Source organism: Lutra lutra, chromosome 9, assembly GCF_902655055.1.
Source record: "Lutra lutra chromosome 9, mLutLut1.2, whole genome shotgun sequence".
In the NCBI taxonomy this organism is placed as follows: Eukaryota; Metazoa; Chordata; class Mammalia; order Carnivora; family Mustelidae; genus Lutra; species Lutra lutra.
In genome coordinates, this window is record NC_062286.1 from 112,805,272 (window position 1) to 112,832,345 (window position 27,074).

General features: G+C 42.7%; 1 protein-coding gene and 1 pseudogene across 1 annotated transcript in view; both read right to left on the reverse strand.

Annotated features, from left to right (window-relative positions):
- The window catches only part of CDS2 (CDP-diacylglycerol synthase 2), a 63,541-nt gene extending 44,418 nt beyond the window's left edge, over positions 1 to 19,123 (reverse strand). Inside the window, exon 1 of the mRNA XM_047744064.1 lies at positions 18,835 to 19,123. Coding sequence (XP_047600020.1) covers positions 18,835 to 18,891 — 57 coding nt within the window. The 5' untranslated portion in view covers positions 18,892 to 19,123. The remainder of the gene's footprint in view (positions 1 to 18,834) is intronic.
- On the reverse strand, positions 3,141 to 3,627 carry LOC125108822 (ATP synthase subunit 9, mitochondrial-like; annotated as a pseudogene).
- Positions 19,124 to 27,074: the final 7,951 nt, after the last annotated feature.

The following is a 27,074-nucleotide window of genomic DNA, read 5'->3' on the forward strand; positions in this document are numbered from 1 at the left end:
TCTCAGTACTTGAGAACTGTAATCCTAGAATTCACTAAAGTACATTCATTAATAATGAATATCAATCTTGCAAACACAAGTAAGAGGGAGTGGTGAACTAGACAAAAACAAACCAAAAAAAAAAAAAAAAACAAAAAAAAACAAAAAAAACAAAAAAGGCTGCAACTGACTTTCCAAAGAAGCAAGTCTATCTCAAGGAGAAGAGTGCCCCCAGAAGAATGGGGAAAGGGGGAAAGCAGTACTAGCTGTGTGATCTTAGGAGAGTTCATGTCACCTCTGGGCCTCAGCTTTTTCATCTGTAAAACAGAAACAATTCCTATCTCAGGGGTATTGGTGTTTTTTGAGCTGTGGATTGAAACCTACTGGGTCTTAAAATCAGTTCAGTGGATCACAACTAGCAAAAAATAAAATAAAATATGGTGCCAGGAGTCAGGCTAATTCTGAAAGGGGTACACATCATGCTAACATGTGGTACTTCAGTACTAGAAATAAATACTGACATGCCAATATTTTCTTTTTGCTCTCCAACACTAATCACTACACTCAAGAAATTCCTCCTGAAACCAGAAGCCTGGTTCTCACTGCCCAACCAGTTGCTAATCTTCACAGCTGACTTAGCACTACCCCACCTTCTGACAACCATATGTGCTAGGGACAAGCCAAGTGTGACAGTAACCAGGAGCTTTTGACCAAGTCGGCAGGAGGGTTGTGCTTTTCCAGTTTTCTTGTCCCAGGGACAGTCAGTTTTGCCTCCCTCCCAGAAATCATCATGACCGATCGACACACAACCTTTAATGAATCTTGTGGGAGATACAGAACTCCAAGACAAGGAGCCCAACCCCAGAAATTTTATTTGCTGATGAGAAAGCACCTAACCAGAATTTGAATAGTCAAGTTCTCCAGAAGACTGGAGAAGGAAGGAAGATGAAGAAATGGAGTGCAGGAGCAGAGAGGGTTCCACGAGAAGCTGGGGCTGAAGCGAGCATCGGGGGTAAGGGCTCCACGCCACACAGGCCTCACGTTGGTGAGGGCTCCAGGGCCCATGCTAAGATGCCCCTGCTTCCAGCATGCAGGCCCCAAAGAACTTTGGGGCCACTAACCCACCTCCTCTCTCCAAGACAGGTGCAGAGTAAGGCAAGTGCTCCCCCGCGCCCTGTTGGCTAACTGTGAGATGCTCACAGGTCTTCCTCTGTTACAGGCTCTTTGGCCAACCCATGGAAGGAAATGACTAGGGAGACCAGGAGGCCAGGAAAGCAGAATGGCTAAAGCAAAGAGCATGGAACTCAGGTTCAGCCTACCTGGGTTCAAATTCTGACTTGAAGTTCAGGCCTTTTTGCTCATCCCTATAAAACAAGAGCCAATACTTCTGATCATCCAGGAAGTCTGCCTCTGGATACATATACAAGTCACCAGCTGGTCATGGTATGACCAGGACCGTATGACTGGGATGTGTAATCACATCACAGCCCTGCTGAACAGCGCCCCCTGGCCCTCACACACCTGCAGGGATCACTGCAGCATGTCTGTGAAAAATCGTATCTTTCAGCTTCCTTAACTATGAGAAACAAAACAAAACAAAACTCTTACAAATCAATAAGATGTGCCCATGCCACATGAAAAAAATCAGCAAGAGACAATTTGCCAAATACAATAACCTGTACACTTATTTAACCTCACTAATCAATGTCATAAAAAATAAAATGGCCATAGAAGCCATTTTCTCACATCAGACTGAACAGATCAAAAGGACATTCATGGTGGACGAGGCTTGGAGAAAACCCGTAAGCTCATACAGTACTCACACAAATGTAAATTAGTACCACCTTTCTGAAAAGCAGTTTGGAAATATGTATTAAGAACCTTTAAATGAAAAAAAAAAAAAAAAAAAAAGAACCTTTAAATGGTTCCCATCTCCTCTGATCTAGTCATTCCTTGGCAAGAAATATACCCAAAGTGAGTATCTATAGAAATACTTTATTTACATGAGGATGTTCATCATGTCCTTATAAGAAGAAACAACTGGGGCGCCTGGGTGGCTCAGATGGTTAAGCATCTGCTTTCGACTCGGGTCTTGATCCCAGGGTCCTGGGATGGAGCCCCATGTTGGGCTCCCTGCTCAGCGGGGAGTAGGCTTCTCCCTCCCCCCTGCCTCTACCCCTGCTCATGTGTGTTCTTCGCTCTCTCTCTCTCTCTCTCTCTCAAATAAATACAAACTTTAACAAAAAAAAAAAAAAAGAAGAAGAAGAAGAAGGAACAACTTACATGACCTACTTAACAAAGATAGGGAAAAACACCAAGCAGTCATAGAAAAAAGATAAGCGGGGCACAATAAAAATGTTATCAGCAGTTATATTCTAAGTAGTAAAATTAAAGGTAATTTAAATTATTAAATATTTTCCAATCAGCTCCACATTTTCCACCAAACAAGTATTGTTTCTATACTTTGAAAAGTGCCAAATGGATATATCTAAGCTTCTCAACTCCTCTGTGCTGGCTTCACCCTAAAACTTTCTGGCCTGGCCCTCAGGCCTTTCCACTGGTACCCGACTTATTCTTGGTCCATCTTTCCAGACACATTCCTGCTCCTTCAGCTCAAATGTCACCACCCCACAGGCCCTTCCTCTGTCCTTGCCCCCAAGCCATGCTAAATAGGTCAGAATGATGAGCAAGCCCCAGGCCCACATGGATAACCATAGGAGGCAACAGGAGATTCTGCAAAGTAACCAAAACAACCAGCCCCTGAGGTCAGCTTCCCCAACCACATTATCTATCTAAATTCGTCAAAGCTAAGAAACATTTGTGATGAATGAAGATGAAAATCTTCAGGAAATTTCCAGGAACAAATTTTTTGTGGAAAATTTCCCTGGAAAAAAAAGGGGACCCTGAAAAATCTCAGACCATCTTGGTTTTCCACCCCCCCTTATGATCCCCTGGATACTAAAAGTCTTTGGTTTTCCAACTTCATATAATGGCTCATTCTTACACTTTGGATTTTCTTTTATCTTATTAATACAGGATTTATTTGCCTTCCCTCTGTCAAACCCTGAGTTAACCACCTTCCCCAGGCTGCCTGGGGAGGTGTAAGAAAAGGAACAGACAGGGTAGAGGAGAAACAGGAGAAGGATGGAGGCACAGGTCCTTCACATAGTGAAGAGGATGAGAAAGGCCACCATCAGGCAAAAGAGCCCCATGGCCTCAGAGAGGGCAAAGCCCAGAATGGCGCAGGGGAAGAGCTGTTGCTTCAGAGACAGGTTCCTGACATGACCAATGATGAAATTCCCAAACACAGTCCCAGTTCCAGCCCCAGAGCCAGCCACACCAACCATGGCAGCCCCAGCCCCCATGCACTTGGCTGCTGTGCCAGTGTCCCTTGAAATGGCTCTGATTCAGCTGCGACTGGGAATAAGTGAGGTCAGAGGACATAGGGCTGCCAAGCTGCTGAGGCTCTTATCTGTCAGTGTTTCCGGTGCTTTTAGCACTGCTGTAGACATCAATCAGTGCAAGGGCTGAGAGGTGCCCCTGCCCAAGAAGGGGGTGGAGATGAGCTTCGCACAGACCTACGTATTCAGGGAATGAGGAGCTGTGGCAGGAGAGCTGCTCCCAGTGCACAGAAGACAGGGAGCTCATATTCTGGATATTTTAAGACCAATGAGAAATGTTAAGAGTTGTGTGTTAGAACACCAAACCTCGTAATGCAGATAATTCTTCCTGAGATCTAGGAAAGAGGATCTGACCACAGCTCCTAGGACTCAAGTGGGACCCTCTAGAACGATAAGATGTCACTTGTCTGATAAGCCTCTAGGAAAGGCTGATATCTCTGGAAGAAATGGTTCTTGGTCAGAAGTGCTCAATGTAGTGTGTTTTCAATAGACCACTATGTGAAAATTAAAAATTCTCTGTACAGAGAATTCTGTGGAGCAGACAGAAGATAGAAATGGCAGCTGTTCAAGAGAAAACTGAGAGTCTGGCTGGCATCCCTGTGAGAAAACAAAGTCCATGTGGCCCTTGTTCTCCCAAATCTATAGGGGGTGATAGACGTCACCCTCAACACAGAACAGACCGGATTGCAGTAGGAGATTCTACTTAAAGTAGCCAGTGAAGGAGGTCTTCGGGCTTCTACTAACTCCCCTTCTACTCAAAAAGTAGGGTGGGACACTACACACCGACAGTTGAAGGGAATACAGAGATTTATGATTTATGCCTTCAGAGGGAAGCCCCTGGAAAAACTGGCTCAAGGGAATCAGAATGCACGCTGGCTGGTCAATCCCTCTGAGCTGCTTCTCGACTGATTATTTTTCCACCAATAACCTCTTATTTAGAAGACTATTATTATTTTGAAGACTGAATGTATCAGTAACTGATTCATTCAGAAGAGAAGTGCCCCATCACACTAAGTATCTAACCATGGCATCTTTGTTAGGCCCTTCAGGTAGGAGAGCGCGGCCAGGACCTGCACCACCGCCAGCAAGTCGCTGTTCCAACATCTAGGGAATGTACATTTCTATTACAATAGTGGAAAGAGGCTACATGTGTGATCATTTTCATCCAAATTCATCTAGTTAAAGCAGCACCAGTGCCGGCTATCTTTAACATATCATTCCATACAATCTCATAAAAATTAAGACCATCATTTTAGGGACATCTGGCTGGCTCAGTCATTAGAGCATGCAACTCTTGATCTCAGGGTTGTGAGTCTGAGCCTCAGGTTGGGGGGAAAGATGACTTTAAGAAAAGGAGGGACTGCCTGGGTGGTTCAGTCGGTTAAGCATCTGACTCTTGATTTTGGCTCTGGTCATGACCTCGGGTCTTGGGAGCTTCTGACTTGCAGGGAGTTTTCTAGATATTATTCCTTTGTTTGCCAGACATTTATGGCACACTCATCAAGAGATCTTCAAGGCCTGTGCCTTGAGGATGCTCCCTCTAAGCCACAGGCAGCTACCCGTGCTTGATCCCTGCCTTTCTTTCCCATCCTCACACCTACAAAACAGTCCCTCTTTTCTCCTTGTCTGGCTGTCAGTGAGCCAGCTGCCTACCACCACCAGAGGAGACCCTTGCCTGCCACAGTTGAACACTTCTACTCTCCACTCTCATCTTCCTATAGCTTTGCTTCTTCACTGCTTTGCAGAATGCCTGCCAATTTTTCACAGGCATCTTCAGGCCTTTGGAAGTGTTCAAAATTCTCTGTTTGTTCCAACATCTATTCTCCTTCCCTTCCATTATAACAGGAACCCCAGGGATTAATCAAGCACATGGCCACCTAGGTAGGGCATTTCCCAATTTGCCTTGCAGCCAGGCAAGGACATGTGACAGAGTTCTGACCAATGGGGTAGATGCAGAAACAGTGCATTTTCTAGAAGAGTCCTTACAGGAAAGGAACAGGCCTTTCCTCTTCTTCCGTTCTTCCTGTTTGCTGAAATATGGATGTGATGGTTGGAATTCCAGCAGCCATCCTGTACTAGGGCTGGAAGTACAGGATGGAACTATGGTGGAACAGCCAGAGAGAAGGAACCTGAATCTTTGACATGTGAGGAAGAAGCGTATTTATACTGCTATCTTGTTTAAGCCATGATCATTTGTGGTTTTCAGTCACTTGCAGCTTAACAGGACAGCAACCACTTTTTGGTAAAGAAGCCTGAGACTTTGCAGTAATGTTTAAAGAAACAGGTTATAAACACACATAGTACTGGTTACTTTATAAGGTAACAGAGACTTAAAAATATAAGACTGGGGCACCTGTGTGGCTCAGTCAGTTAAGTGTCTGCCTTCAGCTCAGGTCATGATTCCAGGGTCCTAGGATCGAGTTCCACATTAGGCTCCCTGCTCAGCAGGGAGTCTGCTTCTCCCTCCGCCCTCCCCTCTCCCTGCTTGTACTCATGTGCTCGCTCTCTCCCTCTCTCTGTCAAATAAATAAATAAAATCTTTTAAAAATATATAAGAACTTAGCAAAATCCACAAAATGGAAAATGTATAAAGGTTTACTGTTCAGAAAAACTTGGGTCCTGTCACCTTCTGAGATACCATCTTCCATGAAAGGATTTTTGGACCATTGTGCAAAATAATGTTGGCAAGGTAAAACCTTGTCTGCTCCCCATTCTACTTGACCTCTCCATGGTACTTGACACAGCTTTTCTTTCTTCTCAAAAACGTGTTCTTTCAGGATCTGGTAGCACACCACCCTCTTCTGACTCTTCCCTGATATCCTACCCAGCATCCTCTCCTCCATCAGTCAACTCCAATCGAACACAGGCACTTCCCATGATCAGTTGTCAGCTCTTGCCCTTCTTAATGTCAAGAGCAGAAGTCCAGAATTCACAGGTGCCATCAATCAAGAGGAACCATGTTTATCCTTCACCCCAAACACGGAACAACAAAAGTGTTGCAACTGACTGCTTCTAATGTAAGATGAGCTCAGTCTCTCAAAACTGAAAACTTCCTGTTGATGAAAGCAGACAGGGCGCATGCCTTTTGACCTCAATATCCCACTGAAATGAATGTCAATAAGCATAGTAAGGAATAAAACCATGTCCTTTTAGGCAGAAATAGTAAGGGACAGGGACCAACCACATATACGAGATTTCAAGAAATTTCTGGATAATAGTGTAGATTGAAGAACTAAGATGGAGGATATAAAACAAAGTGTAGCCAAGAGGATATACTTCAGAAAGGCTCCAGAGAAAAGTAGCAGCCCTCTGCTACCCTGGAGGAGTTCCGGACTGAGATCTGACAGATGGGATGGTAGATGAGATTTAGGAGGTGTGGCTCCCCATCCATTCAACCTAAAATGAAGCCTATCAAGCAACAGGCCCCATCTAAGCACACAGAGGTCTCAGACAAAGTCCCAGTCAGGAGAGAGGTGAGCCCAGACATTGCTGCTCATTCTCTCCTTGTCCAAATGGAGAGAATTTGGACAAGTAAAATATGATTTTACCTATTTGGGTTATCCTGCCCCATTCATTCCGACCCTCTTCCACAATTGTCCTTGAAGGGGAGAGGGATGGAAGATAACCTTTAGTGCATGGTAACCAGACCCAGTGAGACTACTGGACATCAAACTGTGATACAAACTCCAGGCTGCATACAAGGACTAGCAACTGGATGGGCTTGGTGCCACCTGCCTTGGGAGGAAGCAGTTACGTCCTGCAGACCAGAAGAAAAGACTGGCTCAAGCAAGTACACCCTGCAACACCCACCGCCCCCACCGCAGTTAGTATTTTCCTGGGAAGACACACAGAGATTGTTAACATGCGAACTTCATACAGTGCACATGACCCTCAACATGATGTTTTCAGTCAACATTTATTAAGAAACAAATATTTGTGTCTCAAAAACCCATCTGAAGGGTGCCTGGGTGGCTCAGTCATTAAGCATCTGCCTGCTGCTCAGGTCATGATCCCAGGGTCCTGGGATTGAGCCCTGCATACAGCTCCCTGCTCAGTGGGAAGTCGCTTCTCCCTCTCCCACTCCCCCTGCTTGCGTTCCCTCTCTCGCTGTCTCTCTCTCTCTGTCAAATAAATAAGTAAAATCTTTAAAAGAAAATCTATCTGACATTTTTTTTACAGACTTCTTTATTTTTAGGGAGAGAGAGTGAAAAAGAGCACAGGGTTGGGGGAGGGCAGGGGCAGAGGGAGAGGCAGAATCTCAAGCAGACTCCCCTGAGATTACAACCTGAGCCAAAATCAAGAGTGAGACACTTAACTGACTGAGCCACCGACGCACCTGCATTTTAGACTTTTAACAAACCAATACATGGGGATATTTTTAGAGTTATATTCCAAATAACAGTGTCAAGAGGTCAGAATTAATAGATTTCAAAACATTAATCAAAATTCAAAAGGAGGGCACCTGGGTGGCTCAGTGGGTTAAGCCTCTGCCTTCGGCTCAGGTCATGGTCTCAGGGTCCTGAGATCGAGCCCCACATCAGGCTCTCTGCTCAGCAGGGAGTCAGCTTCTTCCTCCCTCTCTGCCTGCTTTTGATCTCTCTCTCTGTCAAGTAAATAAATAAAATCTTTAAAAAATTTTCAAAAGGAATGTATGGTCTTCAAGATTACTGGTATTTTGAGAGTGGTCACACTGACAACATATGCTTTGTGAATAAACAATAAGAGGCTTTCTTCTAGAAAAAAAAAAGAAAATGACCTGATGTCTTATAGTACCATATAAAGAAATTTTTAATGTAGCAACCAGGGTGAAATAAAGCTATACTCTGTAGTTTCTTCATCCTAAAGCATGGTCTACCAGAAGATGAAAGCTTGCCAGTTCAGGAAGCTCCACTACAACCCCAAACAACACCCAGTTTGACGATCCACCCGATAATGGATCCCATTATTAGGGCGACCATATAAGGTGTCCTCCAAACTGGGACACTGCAGAGCAAAGGAGAGTATCACCCACCTCATCCACATCCATTAGCAATGACTGCTTCAACCCTTCTCTTCCTTGGTGAGTAATACAGTTCATTAAAGCTGCAGTTCCTGCCTTTTTTTTTTTTTTCAAGATTTTATTTATTTATTTGACAGAGAGAATGCATGCACAAGTAGGTGGAGCAGCAAGTAGAGGAAAAGGAAGAAGCAGACTCCCCTTCCAGCTAGAAGCTGGCTGCAGGACGAAATCCCAGGACCCTGGGATCATGACCTGAGCTGAAGGCAGATACTCAACTGACTAAGCCACCCAGGCACCTCCCTCTCTACACTCATAATTATTGAGGACCTCAGTAGTTGTCTATGTAATTTACATCAATCAATACTTGCCATTATTAGATATTAAAACAGAAATTCCCAAAATACAGGAAAACACAAGTGTGGCATTTCCTCAAGAAATTAAACACAGAATTACCACATGACCCAGCAATTCCATTTTGGGGTCTATGCCCAAAAGAACTGAAAGCAGAGGCAGATGCTTAATGACGGAGCCACCCAGGCACCCCGTGAAGAGCACCATTTAATTGAGTTGTCTTTTTTATATATTCATTTTGTAGGACTTCTTTACATAGATTCTGGATACAAGTCTTATGTCAAATGTATTTTTTATATCTTAACATCTGTAGACTTTCTTTTCATCTGTAGATTTCCTTTTCATCTGTAGACTTCCTTTTCATTTAGTTCTTAATTTTAATGTAGCTCTATTTACCAACTGTTTCTTTTATAATTGGTGTTTCTTTTTTCTAATTAGGGGCTTTTAAATATCACCATACCATTATCACACCTATAAAAATTAACAATTCCTTCATATTAAATCTCCAATATTCAAATTTACCCAAAATTTTCACATTTTTTTCCTCTTCATGGCACTTTGGTTGAATCAGGACCCAAATAAGGTCCAGAAATCATTAATATGCCTTAAGTCTTTTAATGCATAGGTTTATCATATCTATTGCTCCCCCTTTCTCTTAAAATGGGGCACAATATCTCCTTGCCATGTATTTTCTAAAGTAACCACGTCATTTGTCCAACGGTGTTTTTCAATGCGTTCTCCTGTCCCTTGAATTTCCTGTAAACTAGCCCTTAGAACTAAAGTATTGATTAGGCTCTGGTATGACTTTTGGACAAGATTCCTCCTCTAATTTGTACTTCCATCAGGAGATACCCAATATCTGGTTGTCTGATGGTAGCAGCATTGATGGTTATGGTCTCCTTTTATCAATTCAGTGGGGAGTTGAATATATTAATATTCTATCACTTTTTTTCCATTTGTTCTATTAAAATAATCAACTATTTGGTTACTCTAAGGTACAGTTCTTATGGGAAAAGCATGATAGTGCCTCAGAACAACCTCATTCTAAGCCCCATTATTCAGAGGAGAAAAGGGAGGCAAATTATTGGGGGAGCCCAGGTTATAAACCCAATCCAAGAAGAACTCTGGACTTGTAACCACTAGGCTCTAATGCCTCTTCTAAGATGAAGAAACATGCGAATACTCAGTATGTCTTCTTGGGGAAGGAGAGACCACAAAGATAGACACTCTCACGCAGTTAGGGTGGCTACAAATTTACTGCAGGAAGGAAATATATTAATTGTATCAAAAGCTTAGACAATGTACATCCCTTTTTAAATCAGCAGTTCTAAACATAGTACTTATCTAAGGATATGCATGTGCAGAAAGGGTTTTTGTGTTTTATTTCAACAAGGGCATTTCCTGCAGCTTGCTTATAATAGCAAACAAATTAAACAACTTAAAAGCCTGATTGGCTCCATAAGTTCAAGTACAGAAACACAATGAAATGACATATAGACATTAAAAATGATGCTGGTTAAATGTTTACAGACTTGAACAATGTTCAGGGCATATTCTTAAGTTAAAAAAATGAGTTATAAAACAGTAGTATTCATACTACAGGAATGTGCAGTGCATATACAAAGAAAGGCTATGCACCAAAATGTCAACAACAGTGGGTCTCTCTCAATGGCAGGTTTGAGGTGACTTCTTTTCTTTTTTGGTGCTTCTACAATAAATATCGTTTATTTTCATCCGTTTCTTTCACGGTAAGAAAAAGTTTGAAATAATGCTTATAAAGAACTTAACGAACCTTAACGGTGTGGGAAAATGCTTCTGGCAGCATAAAAAGGCAAGCTATCGGATCAGACATGGTAACTGCGATTACGGCCGTGTGCAATCACATGCATTTGAACAACAGTTGTTTCCCTGCATGATGGGACTACAGATGGGTTTCACACTCATATGTACACATTTCTGTGATTTCTACAATATATGCTGATGAAGTAATGAGAGAAGAGCTAAAACAGATTTTGAGAAAATAAGATTTAAACAGGTAGAGGTAGGGAGAGGGGTGACAGAGAAAAAGCACAATTCAGGAAGTGGAAACAGCAAGAGCCTAGATAGATATCACAGGGAACCAAGCAAGTGCAGGGACTGGGTAAGAGAGAAGACTTTATAGTCTTCGATAGCCAGGATTCTTTTTTCCCCTCTAATTATAGGGTGGTTTCAGAGCTGTCAGAGGATAGAAAGGATAGATGGACTAGAAGTAGAAGTAATATTCAAGAGCAACAGGTAAGGAATCCAGGTTAACCCCTGGTTAGAACCTATGACCTGGATGGGGTGAGAGAGCAGAAGACAAAGGGACCAATGGACTTAACCTAGAGCAACTTAGAGATCTGATTCTACCTGCAAAGGAGACAGAAAGAGGGTCAATGTCTAGAAAAAAAGAAGTCAGATTTGAGATAGTCGCTGATTGAGGGATATGCACCAAGGAATGTTCTGGATGTCACTGAAACCACCAGGACCAGCAGGAAACAGATTGTGGGATGAAGGCTCTGAGAATCACCTGCTGAGGAATCTGGGGTCAATGACAGAAATCCTCTCAACATTAGGGACCCAGGAGCAGAGAGTATCGTCAGTAAATCCCAAGTCTCAACAGCTCTTTCAGCAGTCTTCATGGAGAAGCCCCAGGCTGGCCCTGCGGTGACCCTAATACAAAGGACTTGCTGACAAAAAGTAACAAAAGGACATCTGACTTTGGAAGGAGATATTGCATCCTGCACCAACAGCGGGCGCTCACGAGCACCGAAACTTGGCTCAAAACACTGCCTCTGCGGTGGTCTGGGGAAGAGAGAAGGTGCAATTCACAGTGCACCCTTTGCACCTCTCTAATTTGGAACCATGCACTGCCCAGTCAAAAGGACACAATAAAGTTTAACTTTCTTAAAAAGGTCACTCAACTTAGTGGGCCCTATGCCATCCCCACTCTTGGGGCAAACAGCGTGAGAACAAAGACCAGGGACTGGCGGGGAGTTGCCTAACGGATCCAGCCTACCATCGCTGGCACTGCACCACCATGCACAAGGCTTGGAAGGCAAGAGCTCTGCCCAAAGCCCGGGAGCAAATTTGTACTTTTCTCAAGATGACCCTGGAAAAATACTAATCAAGAGTCAGGGTCTCTACGTCTTCTTCACAAACCAGAGGCAGTAGCCTCCAGCACGGGTCAGGAGAGTCAGGGAAGCTGTCACAGCATGGGGAACATGAAGCCGTGTGCAGGACAGGTACTCTGCAAGCCTACTGGAAACGCAAAAAATTCTGCGTGGCTCCTAGAGCAGAGGCAAGAGCGTGCAAACCAGAAACACAGTAGTCCCCCATGTCTGCAGTTTTGCTCTCCCAGGCCTGTTACCAGCAGTCGGCCAGGGCCTGGAAGCAGGTGATCCTCCTGAGGTACTGTCAAGAGGTCAACAGTAGCCAACCTCTAAGTCACTGTGCCTAAGTCACTGACCACACTTTATCTCATTACATGGGCATTTTATCATTTCACATCATCACAGGAAGGGCGAGTACAGAACAACATTTTGAGAGAGAGAACACATTCACATAACTTTTATTAGAGTATATGGTTGTAATTATTCTATTTCAATGTTGTTGTTCATCTCTCACTGTGCTAATGTGCAAATTAAGCTTTATCGTAGGTATATAAGTCTGGGAAAAAACACAGTAGATATAGGATTCGGTACTATCTGCAGTTGCAGGCATCCTCTGGGGTCTGGGAACATATCTCCTGCAGATGAGGGGGGATACCGTATGGACGCTCACATTCTTTCAGTTTAAAGGATGATTATTTGCATCCTTTTGCAACTGGGAAATTAGTTACAAGATTCATTTTTTGTGCAGTTGTATTTCTTGAAATCAATGGAGAAAGAATGAAATATTTCGAGATTTGGAGCCAAAAGTGGTTTAAAAAAAAAAAAAATCCTGAACATTTTCTTCATGAACAGACACCAGCCCACCCTCAGAACTAACAGAGACTGTATACAGCAGACACAGGATTCAGTGAATGTTCTGAGGAGAAGGTGTGTGGAATACTGTGTGACTGATTATTGCTGGAACAAACAGTTCTGATACTAAAAGTCATCATCCAGAAAGCAGCTTCATGTGCAGCTCAGTATGAGGAGCCCACCCCACACCGGGAGTTTCTTCCAAAGATACCCGAGCGGTTGCTCCCAGGGATGGACTTCAAAATATATAAACCACCAGTAACTGGGAAAACTAGGCCTAATCAACTTTTCTGCCCGTTTTTTCCCCTCAGGATCTCCACATTACTGAAATATATATGAAAATATACACACACATATATTTTGAAAGACTCATTTTGCTACTGATAAAAGCTATTTTGCTATTTTTCTGATTTTTATAGCCACATAAGAAAAATAGAAGCTCTTTGGGCATGCTTTTAAAGTCTGTAAATTAGGGGCGCCTGGGTGGCTCAGTGGGTTAAGCCTCTGCCTTCGGCTCAGTCATGATCCCAGGGTCCTGGGATGGAGCCCCACATCAGGCTCTCTGCTCAGTAGGGAGCCTGCTTCCCCCTCTCTCTCTGCCTGTCTCTCTGCCTACTTGGGATCTCTGTCTGTCAAATAAATAAATAAAATCTTAAAAAAAAATAAAGTCTGTAAATTAATTCTATACCCTTGCAGGCAGCATTATGCAACATAATGAAAGAAAGAGAAATAAGAAAACCTTCATACTATGACCCCTTCTGCCACTAACAAGCTGTGTGACCTTGAGCAAGTAAACTCTCTGGGATATGGTATCCTCTTCTATCAAATAATGACCTCTAAGATCTTTCTAGTTCTAATAACCAATGAGAACAATTTAACATTTTAATAAGATATAAATTCTTCTGGGGTGCCTGGGTGGCTCAGTGGATTAAGCCGTTGCCTTCGGCTCAGGTCATGATCTCATGGTCCTGGGATCGAGCCCCGCATCAGGCTCTCTGCTCGGCGGGGAGCCTGCTCCCCCGTCTCTCTCTGCCTGCCTCTCCTCCAACTTGTGATCTGTCAAATAAATAAATAAAATCTTAAAAAAAAAAGATAAATTCTTCTAATGAAATATCACAAATGTGTGCAAACACGAAACAATTCAAACAAAATCAGCTTTTTTTTTTTTTAAAGATTTTATTTATTTATTTGAAACAGAGAGAGAGATCACAAGTATGCAGAGAGGCAGGCATAGAGAGAGAGAGGAGAAAGCAGGCTCCCCGCTGAGCAGAGAGCCCGATGCGGGCCTCGATCCCAGGACCCTGAGATCACGACCCGAGCCGAAGGCAGAGGCCCAACCCACTGAGCCACCCAGGCGCCCACAAAATCAGCTTTTTAAAAAAAAGATTTTATTTTTAAGTAATCTGTACACCCAACGTAGGGCTCAAACTTAGAATTCTGAGATAAAGAGGTGCATGCTCTACCAACTGAGCCAGCCACGCACTCCCAAAATTAGCTTTAAAAAAAAAAAACTAATTTAAAAAAATGAATTTTAAGTAGTCACAAAATGGGAGCTAATTGAGTTTTTAAACTTACACACTTGGATCAATATAAATAAGAAATTTAAGGGGCGCCTGGGTGGCTCAGTGGATTAAGCCTCCGCCTTGGGCTCAGGTCATGATCTGGGATTGAGCTCCGCATCAGGCTCTCTGCTCAACAGGCTCCCTCTCTCTCTGCCTGCCTCTCTGCCTACTTGTGATCTCTCTCTCTGTGTCAAATAAATAAATAAAATCTTTAAAAAAAAAAAAAAAAAAGAACCATAGTCAAGGGCATCTGGGTGACTCAGTTGGTTAAGCATCTGCCTTTGGCTCAGGTCATGATCCCAGTGTCCTGGGATCTAGTCCTGCATCAGGCACCCTGCTCAGTGGGAGCTTGTGCACGTGTTCTCTTAAAACTAAATAAACTAGGGCGCCTGGGTGGCTCAGTGGGTTAAAGCCTCTGCATTCAGCTCAGGTCATGATCCCAGGGTCCTGGGATGGAGTCCCATATCGGGCTCTCTGCTCAGAAGGGAGCCTGCTTCACTTCCTCTCTCTCTGCCTGCCTCTCAGCCTGCTTGTGATCTGTCTGCCAAATAAATAAATAAAATCTTTTAATAAATAAATAAATAAATAAAATTTTAAAGATTTAAAAAAGAACGATAGTCAAGGTTTACTGATTTTTCAATACCTGAAGTATTTCTCAATAAAAAAAGAAGTTGAAATAGAGCATTTCTCCTACATCTGTAGTTTTACAGCTTTTAAAATAAGATTTCATTATTTCAGGGGCGCCTGGGTGGCTCAGTGGGTTAAAGCCTCTGCCTTCAGCTCAGGTCATGATCTCAGGGTCCTGGGATCGAGCCCCGCATCAGGCTCTCTGCTCAGTGGGGAGCCTGATTCCTCCTCTCTCTCTCTCTCTGCCTGCCTCTCTGCCTACTTGTGATCTCTCTCTCTCTGTCAAATAAATAAATAAAATCTTAAAAAAAAAAAAAGGTTTCATTATTTCAGTAATTCATTCTTAAAATCACAAAAACACTTTTAATTACTCACAACTGTCCTCAAACACATTATAGCTAGTGAAGTGAAAGGAAGATAACTGCATACAACAATGCTGCTTCTATAACTAAACTAATTCTGAGCATCGAAAAATTCAGCAAGAAAATGAATTGAAAACACAGGTCATAGAAGGCCAAGCCCTGTCTATAACACTTTCCTTAAAAAGTGATGAATAGCGAAAAACTACTCCAAACACTCGTAACTTGATGTTTTAATCATCTAACAAGAGTGGAAGGTGAATATTATTTTTTCTATAACACTATATTTCAGCCAGAAACAACCTTAGCTAATAGACTATCATAATGTGACAATTCCTGCCCTACCTCTGAAACACACATATTCATTTAATACACAGGAATATCCTCTGAAACACATGCTACTTTATCACCTCCATTTTAGGGATGGACAAACAGGATTTACAAGTGCCTTGCTCAAAGTTACACAGCTGGTAAGTGGCATAGTCCCTGCTCCTAACGAGTGTCTTCATTTAAACTTTAAACTCCCGGGGCACCCGGGTGGCTCAGTTGGTTAAGCTTCTGCCTTCGGCTCGGGTCATGATTCCAGGGTCCTGGGATCAAGCCCCGCATCGGGCTCCCTGCTCAGCAGAGAGCCTGCTTCTCTCTCTCCCTCTCTCCCTGCCGCTCTGCTTACTTGTGCTCTCTCTCTAGCTCTCTGTCAAATAAACAAATAAAATATTAAAAAAATAATAATAATAATAATAATAAACTTTAAACTCCCCTTTCTAAATGATGTCACTATTTCCTCCCCATGCTGCCTTCATCCATCTACAAAGGAAGCCTTGAAACAAGTAAACCTCTAATTTAAGTAGCACCCCAGCCCCTAAATACAGCAGAGCCTTCAATATAACCTCTAAAACAAAGTCTCCTGTAATGCGAACCCAAACATAAATTTTAAGATGCCAATCTTTTGGCCCATGTTTCATCCTTTTCTTTCCTAACCTCCATTGGAAAAACATGGTTGGGCGGAAAGAGAATCATTCTCAAAGCTTAAATTCCAAGTTTCTTAAATTTGGCAACAATACTGTGCTTTGGGACTTTAAAATTATAAGCACGGTTCTCAGAGGAAAACATTTCCTTTATTAGCAGTTGGCTTTGAAAATTCCATTCTAGGATGCTAAATATAACCAAATACCTCTGACTTCTAATAAACACATTCTCCAGATTATTTTGAAACTAATGGTTGCCTGCTTATTTACAAAACAATTTTGCCACGACCATTAAGCAAATGGAACATTTTAAAGACTCTTTCAAATTTGTTCCAGTTCTTTTAATGAACTGACCTAGTGTTATTTTCTGAATTCTTCTACTATGAAATAAGAAAATTCTCATTTCACAATTCATTTCTCTAAAGAAACAGCCTTGCTTTATTCTAATTTTCTTAAGTTTTAACATAAGAATATCAGCAAAGCCAGAATCGTGGAAATAGGTTTTTTAAACTATGAAATAGAGTATTTTTAAAGATTCTATACATTCATCAAAGGTACATAAGGCATTTCACAGTTCTTAAAATGTATCTTTATTATTAAAAATACCATACTTGGTGGTTCAGAAATACTGAATAACAGGACAGGGGAGGAGCTGAGTGCCTTGTTCTGGGCTAATGGACTACATCAATCAGGTTTTTAACTGAATGCATAGCTGCTGTGTTTTAGGGAACAAGCACTTAGTGGAGCTCACAACCCCAGGCATTCTGTCATTGTACAAGCATTTCAAGGGCAGTTGTAAAAATTTAAGGTACCTTTAGCTGGACAGCTCCTCAAGTTCTCCCTACCTAAAACATGGAATGAGAAAATAATTAAGACTCAACTGCAACTTTTTCTCTGGGAGATGGATCCAAGGAGTGGGAAAGGTAAAAACTTTCACCTCACAATCCCATGGAGGGGGGTGTTTGTTTTCACCAGTAAGTATGTCTATTACAAATAGCTTTTTTATAGCCCCCTGGCTATTTTGCCTTCTTTTGTCTCCCTGTCTTCATAGCTCTTAGGCCACAAAGTCCCATTAACATTAAATCTTAAACAGAGCTACCCAACCTCTAAACATCTAAATATTCATCAACTAATATATGCAGGATAGGGCAGAGTTCTTTCAGGCCCAACCAGAATATTTAATGGGAAGATAAGAGATTTCAAAGTACCGTTTCTCTGAAACTGACCCCTAACCTTGGGCTGAAACCCTAAATTTTCTCCAAAATGTATTCTAAAAATTAATATGAAGAGTGCTCCTTGAATGATCTACTGTCAACAGCAGTAACAAAAAGTTTGCTTAACACCCTATTATCTTTCACCCCAAACATGCATCCTATTATAACTGCTCTGTTGACAACCTATCCCCAAAGTTTGTGCTTTCTTCCTTCCTGGTGTTTTCCCCAACATCCCTTTCCTCCAGTTATCAAAATCTGCAAGCTACATACATAAGTGGGTGCTGTAAGGCCTGGGGTAGTCCTGGTGTAGAACAACAGGGATTGGTGGCAACAGCTGTTCCTCAGCTCCAGTCCCATGTTAATCAGGTCAGACTATGATGGCAGATCTTCCAATTATTCACATAGGCCTGAAATTCACACTGTTAGGAGGAACCTTGTGGTCTTTAAAATAGCATGTGAACCAAAGAAAACATATGCAGGATACCCACTGGCAACCCCCAAGTTAATTAGGGTCTTCCATTCTGACCCAGGCTCCCTCACTCCATTCTACACATCACTGCCAGATCCATTTACCAAATACACTGCTCCGGAAGCTCGAACTATTACCGCCAAGTCTCAACCCTTACGCTGTCATTCAACGTCCACAGAACCAACCACTCTCATCTTCCTCAACTCCCCTACACAAATCTTTGACTTCAGGGAAAGGTGTCTGTCTACTTCCCTCATCCCTCACCCCCGAACCAGCTGCGTCCCCGCCAAGATGGCCTCTTTTTTACCCTCCTGCTCTACCCCATCAATGCCCACACTTGAAGCAGGAAACCTACGCTGGGAGTATACCTTCCAAGTCCTGCTGACGACGTGAGTCAAGAAACCTCTCTGCTTAATGTAAAGCCAATAGATCTCACTTTCAAGAAAGAAATGAAATCTCCTAAGAGGCAAATCCCATGGCCTTGTCCTGATAGCCGCCTCCTCGCCCAAATAACATTGTAAAGGGAAGCAGAGAGCCTCAGACCGGCTCAGATGAGTCTCCTGCCAAAGAAGGCTTTGCGGGGTCCCGATGTTTCCACACCAGGAAGGCCTCGGGGACGTGGGGGACTAGAACGCGACCCCAACCAACGCTGCGAGGCAGGTGGCCCCGCGCAACCTCCCGCGCGCTCCTTCCTGCGCCCCAGAGATGCCATCCCCAACCAGTCCCCGGAGCCGGGGTTCCGACCTACCTCCCCCTTCGCGCGCTCCACCAAGCCCCCCACCCAAAGACCCCCGGTGCTGCCCAGGGCCGCCGTCGGCCGCGACAAAAGGGTCAGAGAGCGAGACGACCCCTCTGCGCGCGGCCCCGCGGACCTCCGGGGGGCGCCGCTGCCCGGCCGCGCCAACCCAGACGCCGCCGCTACCTTGTCCTCGGGCGCCGCGTCCGGCTCGCGGGCCGCCCTCTGCCTCAGCTCGGTCATGCTTGGAGACCCCGGCGCGACGTCGCGGCAGGCGAGCAGCGCAGCCGCCGGAGCTGGCAGCTCAGTGCGGGCGCGCGCGGACTCGGCTGGGCCGGCCCCGCCCCGCCTGAGCCGCTCTCAGGACCCACCACAGCCCGGCCGCCGGCGGTGGAACTCTACCCCGCCCAGCGCCGCCGCCCTTTCACCCGGGCGGAACACAGCCTGCTCCAGCGCCGACCCGCTCACTCCGCTAGGGAGGAGGGCCCCAGGAGCGAGCGCGCACGCGCACCGCTGCCATCATGGCCGCAGAGATCCACCAATGGCGCGAATGCTTCAGGGAGGCGGAGTTCTGGGGGCGGGGAGGAGTGGAACGGAGAAGCGTGCATTGGACTAGCTGCGAGAGGAGGCGGGAAAAGGCATGTGTTTCCTAAGGAGACTAGCCAATGGGAGCTCCGGCCTGACAGCGGAAGGCTGGCGCTGGCGCCCTGAATCCCCGGGGCAAAATGAGTAGCCGGGTCGAGAAGCGGCATCCTCCAAGCTGTAGCCTGGAGGATGGTGTTTGCTCTAGGCTTCGCGTTCTCCGAGGCCAGGGCTCGTCCCTCACGCATACAGGTAGACACTTGTTAGGCCCTGAAGTGGAAAAGCCCGAGGATCCCCCAGTGTAAGAGAAGACGCCCGCGTGATAAGGAAGTGAAACCCAAACTTTAGTCGGCTTTGCTTTGCCAAGCTGTCTCTAGTACTTATGGTTAATTATGCTAGCCACTGAACTAAGTAATCGCTTTATCTCATTGAAGCTGCCGGGAAGCAGATACGCTTTTTATTTTACAGATAAGATCTTCCACGGTTTTTCAAATTTCCGTCTTCTGGACTGTTGAAAGACCTTTTCTTGGACAGGAATGCTGCCTACTTCGTTCGCAGTCGATCCCCTGTGTACCTGAAATATACTTAGTACTCGAATGGATTTAAAAATTCTCCTAAAGGAAGGGCATTTGGGTGGCCTAGTCGGTTAAGCGTCTGCCCTCAGCTCAAGTAAGGATCCCAGGGCCCTAGAATTGAGCCCCGCGTTGGACTCCCTGCTCATTGGGAAGTCTGCTTCTTCCTCTCCCTCTGCCCCTCCCTCCGCTCGTGTTCTCACTTTCTCTTGCTCATTCTCCCTCAAATAAAATCATAAAAAAAAAAAATTATCCTAAGGAAAATTAACCAAGGTCTCATACCTACAGAGTACCCACTAGGAATTAGAACACAGATACGTTTGTTACCAAAGCCCACAAAAACCATTGCACATACTTCTGGCTTCCTAAATTCGTTGTTAATACCTGTGTTGTCAAACATTGCTTTCAGCGGTCCCTATTCTCTGCTTTGTGAGTAATGTAAAACAAGTATGAAATGGGGTCCCTTCCTATAAGCATACTGTAATTTAACAAGGAGAGAAACCTGCGCAGGTAGGAGTTGCAATTTTGCAATTTTATGTTACCAGTTTTGACCTTAGCTGTGGGTTCTGGGTACAGTAGTGAGAATTCTGAGAAAAGCATTCTATTTTCTTGATTTCTGTAAGTATATTCCAAAGTTCCTGTAACTGCTTCACAGTGACGGTAAACTAGGTGTGGAGGAATTCTGAACTCCTGGTGTGCTTTGTTCCCTACCAACAACATTGCACAAATACTTAGTGGGTTTTGGCCGAGCGGGGGTGGACAGGTCGGACTCGACATACATGACAGACCACTCCTTTCAGTCCATAATTTATTTATAGAAAGCTTTGCTTTTGTACTTTATTTTGTCTTTTGTTTCGACCTTACAAAAGTAAATAGCACAGTGATGGGAATCTTAAAGCTCTTTTAATCTCTGGAGGACTCTGACCACCATTTTGACCAATGTCAGTGGTTACTTCTTCATCTAAAAACCAGGCACCTCTTGAGTAAATTACCCCAGGTTTATTATCTAGAAGATGTAGGAAGGATGTAAACACAGAGAAAGCCACAAGGTCATCCTCTGAGATAGAGATAGATAGAGATGTATCCAAATCCTCACCCTTAGGGTATGTAATAGTGAAAGCTCACAACTAAACATGCATCAATCCTTCCAAATCAACTATTGCCTTTCAAACCTAGCCTAATATAAAGGAGGCTGGTAGAGCACTGCATATAAATCAGTTTCAGAATGAACAGTATGATTACTAGGTTGGATAAGCCCTACAGTTTGGCCGGAACAAACTTCTCAGCCATTGCTCTCAGCCCTCCCAGGCTGAGCTTAAACCAAGTACATTTCTGAAGTCAGTGCTGTAGAGAGCAGGAAGCAGTATTCAGACCGAAGAAAGTCATACTAATAGGCCTTTAGGCAAGCTTTAGGGTTTCTCTATGTATAAACTGTAGAAAGAAATGAAAAGTAAAAATCTCCCCCTACCTCCGGCCCAAAGAAAAATTTTGATCATTTACTTTTTTTTTTTTTTTTAAGATTTATTTAGGGACAACTGTGGGGCTCAGACGGTTAAGCTGCTGCGTTAGGCTCAGGTCGTGATCCTGGGTCCGAGTCCCACATCAGGCTCCTTGCTCAGCAGGGAGCCTGCTTCTCCCTCTGCCTCAGCCTGCTTGTGCGCTCGCTCACTCTCTCTCTCTCTGACAAATAAATAAATAAATAAATAAATAAAATCTTTTTAAAAAATAAAGATTTTACTTATTTATTTGAGAGAGAAAAAAAAAAAAACAGACAAGCTGCGGGAGCAGCAGAGGGAGAAGCAGGCTCCCCACTGAGCAGGGAGCCTGAATTGAGGGATCCATCCCAGGACCCCAGGATCATGGCCTGAGCTGAAGGAAGATGCTTGGCTAACTGAACCACCCAGCTGCCCCAGATCCTTACATCACCTTATACTTCCTCCTCTATCCCTGATTTTTCTCTTCTTTTCCTCATATTATCTCTTTCTTCTAGGCTCATTTTTTTCAGTCTTATGGCATATCTTGTTTACAGAGACTTCTTTTCATTTCATTCCTTGATTAGTTCCCATTATTTTTATAAAGATTTTATTTATTTGAGGGGCGCCTGGGTGGCTAGTGGGTTAAGCCGCTGCCTTCGGCTCAGGTCATGATCTCAGGGTCCTGGGATCGAGTCCCGCATCGGGCTCTCTGCTCGGCGGGGAGCCTGCTTCCCTCTCTCTCTCTCTCTCTGCCTGCCTCTCCGTCTACTTGTGACCTCTCTCTGTCAAATAAATAAATAAATAAATCTTTAAAAAAAAAAAGATTTTATTTATTTGAGAGAGAGCACGAGCAGGGGGGAGGGGCAGAGGGAGAAGGAGAAGCAGGCTCTCTGCTGAGCAGGGAGCCTGACACCGGGCTCCATCCGAGGGACCTTAGGATCATGACCTGAGACAAACGCAGACTCTTAGCTGACTGAGACCCCCCAGGTGCTCCTCCCCAAGTGTTTCTAAGGGACAGCTAGACTTGAGACTCACACTAATACATGATATCACCTTATAAAGAAAGTTGCCAGAAATTATATAAAATAGTTTACAGCATTTTCTCTCCCAACATTTTTCCAATCAATAATACATGTCTGATAAAGTGTGGAACATGCATAAATGTATAATGGAAAACATTAAAATCATTAGTGATACTATCGGCCATGGGTAACTACTGTTGTTATTTATATTACTGCATTTTCATTCTATTTTCTAGATGTAACAGTTTTAGAAAATTGGAATGCTACTATTTATACCATTTCTTTTTTTTTTTAAGATTTTATTTATTTATTTGTCATAGAGAGTGAGCACAGGCAGACAGAGTGGCAGGCAGAGGCAGAGGGAGAAGCAGGCTCCCTGCTAAACAAAGAGCCTGATGCGGGACTCGAACCCAGGACGCTGGGATCATGACCTGAGCCGAAGGCAGCTGCTTAACCAACTGAGCCACCCAGGCGTCCCTATTTATACCATTTCTTAACCTGACTTTTCTTTTTATCATTAAATGTTCTTTAAGAATGGTATATGAGGGGTGCCTGGGTGGCTCAGTGGGTTAAGCTTCTGCCTTCGGCTCAGGTCATGATCTCAGGGTCCTGGGATCAAGCCCTGCATTGGGCTCTCTGCTCAGCAGGGAACCCGCTTCCCCCTCTCTCTCTCTGCCTGCCTTTCTGCCTACTTGTGATCTCTGTCAAATAAATAAATAAAATCTTTAAAAAGATGGTATTTGAAATGCTGTTTGGTATTCCATTTTGTGATTTACCATAATTTACCTCATGACATTTGTTAGACCTCAAGGTTATGTCCAATTTTAGAGGAATTTTTAATAATTCTGGAAGTTGTTTTTTTGTTTTTGTTTTTTTAATGTGATAGACTCCAGGCTTGGTATGGAGTCCAACACAGGGCTTGAACTCACAACCCAGAGATCAAGACCTGAGCTGAGATTAAAAGTTGGGTGCTTAACCAACTGAGTCACCCAGATGCCTCTCTATAAGATATATTCTTTTTTTTTTAAGATTTTTTTTTATTTATTTATTTGACAGGCAGAGATCACAAGTAGGCAGAGAGGCAGGCAGAGAGAGAGGAGGAAGGAGGCTCCCTGCTGAGCAGGAAGCCCGACATGGGGCTCGATATTAGGACCCTGGGATCATGACCTGAGCAGTGGCTTTAACCCACTGAGCCACCCAGATGCCCCTATAAGACATATTCTTAAATGTGCTTCATCTTGGTAAGTACCTCTGATTACTTCTTTAGGAAAAAAAAACCCTAGAGATTGAATTTGGGTGTCAAGGAATAAATAAAATTTTAAGACTTTCATATACATTACCAAATTACTACCAGAGAAATTATACAATTTATACTCTAATCTTCAATGCATAAAAGTGCCCAATTCCTTGATTTCTTCCTAACAATTAATATTGACATAATTTTCATTAATTTGGTAGATTAAAATTCTGTCACCCTTTAATTTCCTCTTCTTTGTCTTGTAATGTGGCTAACCATTTTGTTCATACACTTACTAAGAGCCTTGGACACTGCAAGCTAGCTACGTCTGGCTTTTGTTTGGATGCATTAAGTCCCCTTTTCTCTTGATCACTTTGAACTGATTCTCTGTCATGGAAACATAAAATGTACTAACCAATACAATGCTCTTAGCCATACTGAAGTTTTAAAACTTAGTCATTAAGTAGTCATTCCTTAGTTTCATGGGGATTATCCTTTTATGTTTAGAAGCCTGTAGCAAGATCTCATACATATTTACCAAAAGACTTTTACACATCTTATTGGGTTTATATTTATTTGAAAAAAATTTTTAAAGATTTTAGTTTTAAAAAGGTGATCAACCCCAAGGTCAAGAGTCCCATGCTCTATTGACTGAGCCAATATTGACTTGAATTTTGAATTTATTTATTTGAATTTTAACTCTTTAATCTATCTGGAATTTATTTTGGTGAACAGTTGTTAGGAAGAGTCTATAGCTTTATTATTTCCTAGACATTTAGTCAAGTTTGATAGTTTATAATACATTGTTTCTCTCACTGATTGAAACAGTACCTTTACCAAATGTTAAAGTGATCCTCTTAAAACACAAATTAGAGGGGCACCTGGGTAGTTCAATGGGTAAAGCCTCTGCCTTCTGCTCAGATCATGATCTCAGGGTCCTGGGATTGAGCCCAGCATCTGCATCAGGCTCTCTGCTCAGCAGGGAGCCAGTTTCACCCTCCCCTGCCCCCCCCTCAGCTTACTTGTGATCTCTCTCTCTGTCAAATAAATAAGTAAAAGCTTAAACACACACACACACACACACACACACACACACACACACACATATTAGATCATGTCAAAGATCTTGTGATAATTTCCCCTTGCACTTGCAAAGTCCTATGAGCTGTCACTCCTGCTTTCCTTTGCAATGTCACCTTGCACCAGTCTCCCCTTTTATCAATGTGTCCCAGACATATCAATCTTTGAGTTCTATTATTATAAGTCAATTATATCTCAATAAACCTGGGGGAGAGTACCCATTAAAAAATCTTTGAATTGTAAAACAAACCACTACTGGAACATCTGCTAAAAAAATCTTTGAATTGTAAAACAAACTATTACCGGAACATCTGGCATCCTTTTTCAACATACTATTCTTTTCAGGCTCTTTCTTCCAAACAGCTAGCTTTTCTGATAAAATTCTACTACCTTGGAAGGACTCCTCTGACAGGTCATTGCCATTCATATGCCCTTATTTCAACTGATTGGGTGCCACATTGGTGGAGTTTAATTGCCATTTAAAATGGCCTTCAAAGTAATTACACTTCGATCTGGTATTAGACCAAAATGTAATTATGTAAGCAAAAGGCAAAGAAACAGAGTAGCCGAGTGTACATTTGTTTTTAGTGAAGCAAATGTTCCTCTCTGGAGTGAACAAATTCCACATTTTTTTTTAAGATTTTTTAAAATTTATTTTATTTGACAGAGAGAGAGAGATCACAAGTAGGCAGAGAGGCAGGCAGAGAGAGAGAAAGGGAAGCAGGCTCCCCACTGAGCAGAGAGCCCAACGCAAGGCTTGATCCCAGGACCCCGAGATCATGACCTGAGCTGAAGGCAGAGGTTTTAACCCACTGAGCCACCCAGGCACCCCTAACAAATTTTGCATTTTACAAAGGAATGAAGACTCTAAGAGAACTAAGAAAGGAAAATATTCACAAATGGATAAGCCTATTATGTTTTGATATTAAAATGTATGCAAAGAATAGTTTATCATACATAAGGCAAGAAAGTACCCATATCAAAATTTACCAATGGGAAACCATCAACAAAATGAAAAGGCAACCTACTGAGTGGGAGGAAATAAATGCAAAGCATGTAAAGGATAAGGGGCTAATCTTACACAATAACAAAACCAAACAATTCAATTTAAAAATTGGGCAAAAAGTTTAAACAGACATTTTTCCAAAGAAGACATGCAGATGACCAACAGGCATATAAAAAGATGCTCAACATCATTAACCATCAGGGAGATGCAAATCAAAACCACAATGAAATACCACCTCACACCTATTATCAAAAAAAAGAAAGAAAAAAACAAGTGTTGACAAGGAGATGAATAAAGGGAACACTTGTGCACTATTGGTGGGAATGTAAATGGGTATAACAACAATGTAAAATTATGGATGTTCCTCAAAATATTAAAAATAGAACTACCATGTAATCCAGCAATTCTATTTCTGGATATTAATCCAAAGAAAATGAAAACACTGGGACGCCTGGGTGGCTCAGTTGGTTAAGCAGCTGCCTTCGGCTCAGGTCATGATCCCAGCGTCCTGGGATCGAGTCCCACATCGGGCTCCTTGCTTGGCGGGGAGCCTGCTTCTCCCTCTGCCTCTGCCTGCCATTCTGTCTGCCTGTGCTCGCTCTCTCTCACTCTCTCTCTGACAAAAAAAAAAAAAAAAAAAAAAAAAAATCTTTAAAAAAAAAAAGAAAATGAAAACACTAACTTGAAAAGTTATATATATATATATATATATATATATATATATAATTTGTATATATATATATATATACATATCCACACATTCACTGCAGCTTTATTTACACTAGTCAAGGTATAGACAACCTAAGTATCCATTGATGAATTAATGGATACAGAAATATAATACACACACATATATACCAAAATATTATTTACCCAGAAAAAAGGATGGAATTTTGCCATTTGCAAAAATATGGTTGCATCTTGAGGGCATTATCCTAAGTGAATAAATCAGACAGAGAAAGACAAATAGCACAAGATCTCTGTGTGGAGCCTATAACTGAAACAAAAGCAAAAAAACTTGAGAACAGATAGGTGGTTACCAGGGGTGAGGGGTGGGAGTGGGAGAAATGGGTATACTGCTTTCTTGTTTTGTTTAAATTGACTTTAAAAACTTAAAAAAAATTTTTTTTTAATTTACAAATGGGTGGCACAGACTCGGAAAAGATTCCAGGGACAAGGACAAGAGTGTAGCACTTTTGAGAATGCTGCATCAACACCTGTGATAAGGGAATGCTAGCATATGGAAACACAGCAGTATCAGCAACTGTGAAAGACTGAATGTGGAGAAATATTAAGAATGCCTTAATTCATCTTGATTATATGTTTTTGTATGCAGAAGAATAATATATGATACAAATATTTTAAATGATCTAAAAGTTCTTTTTTTTTTTTTTTTAAAGATTTTGTTTATTTGATAGAGATCACAAGTAGGCAAAGAGGCAGGCAGAGAGA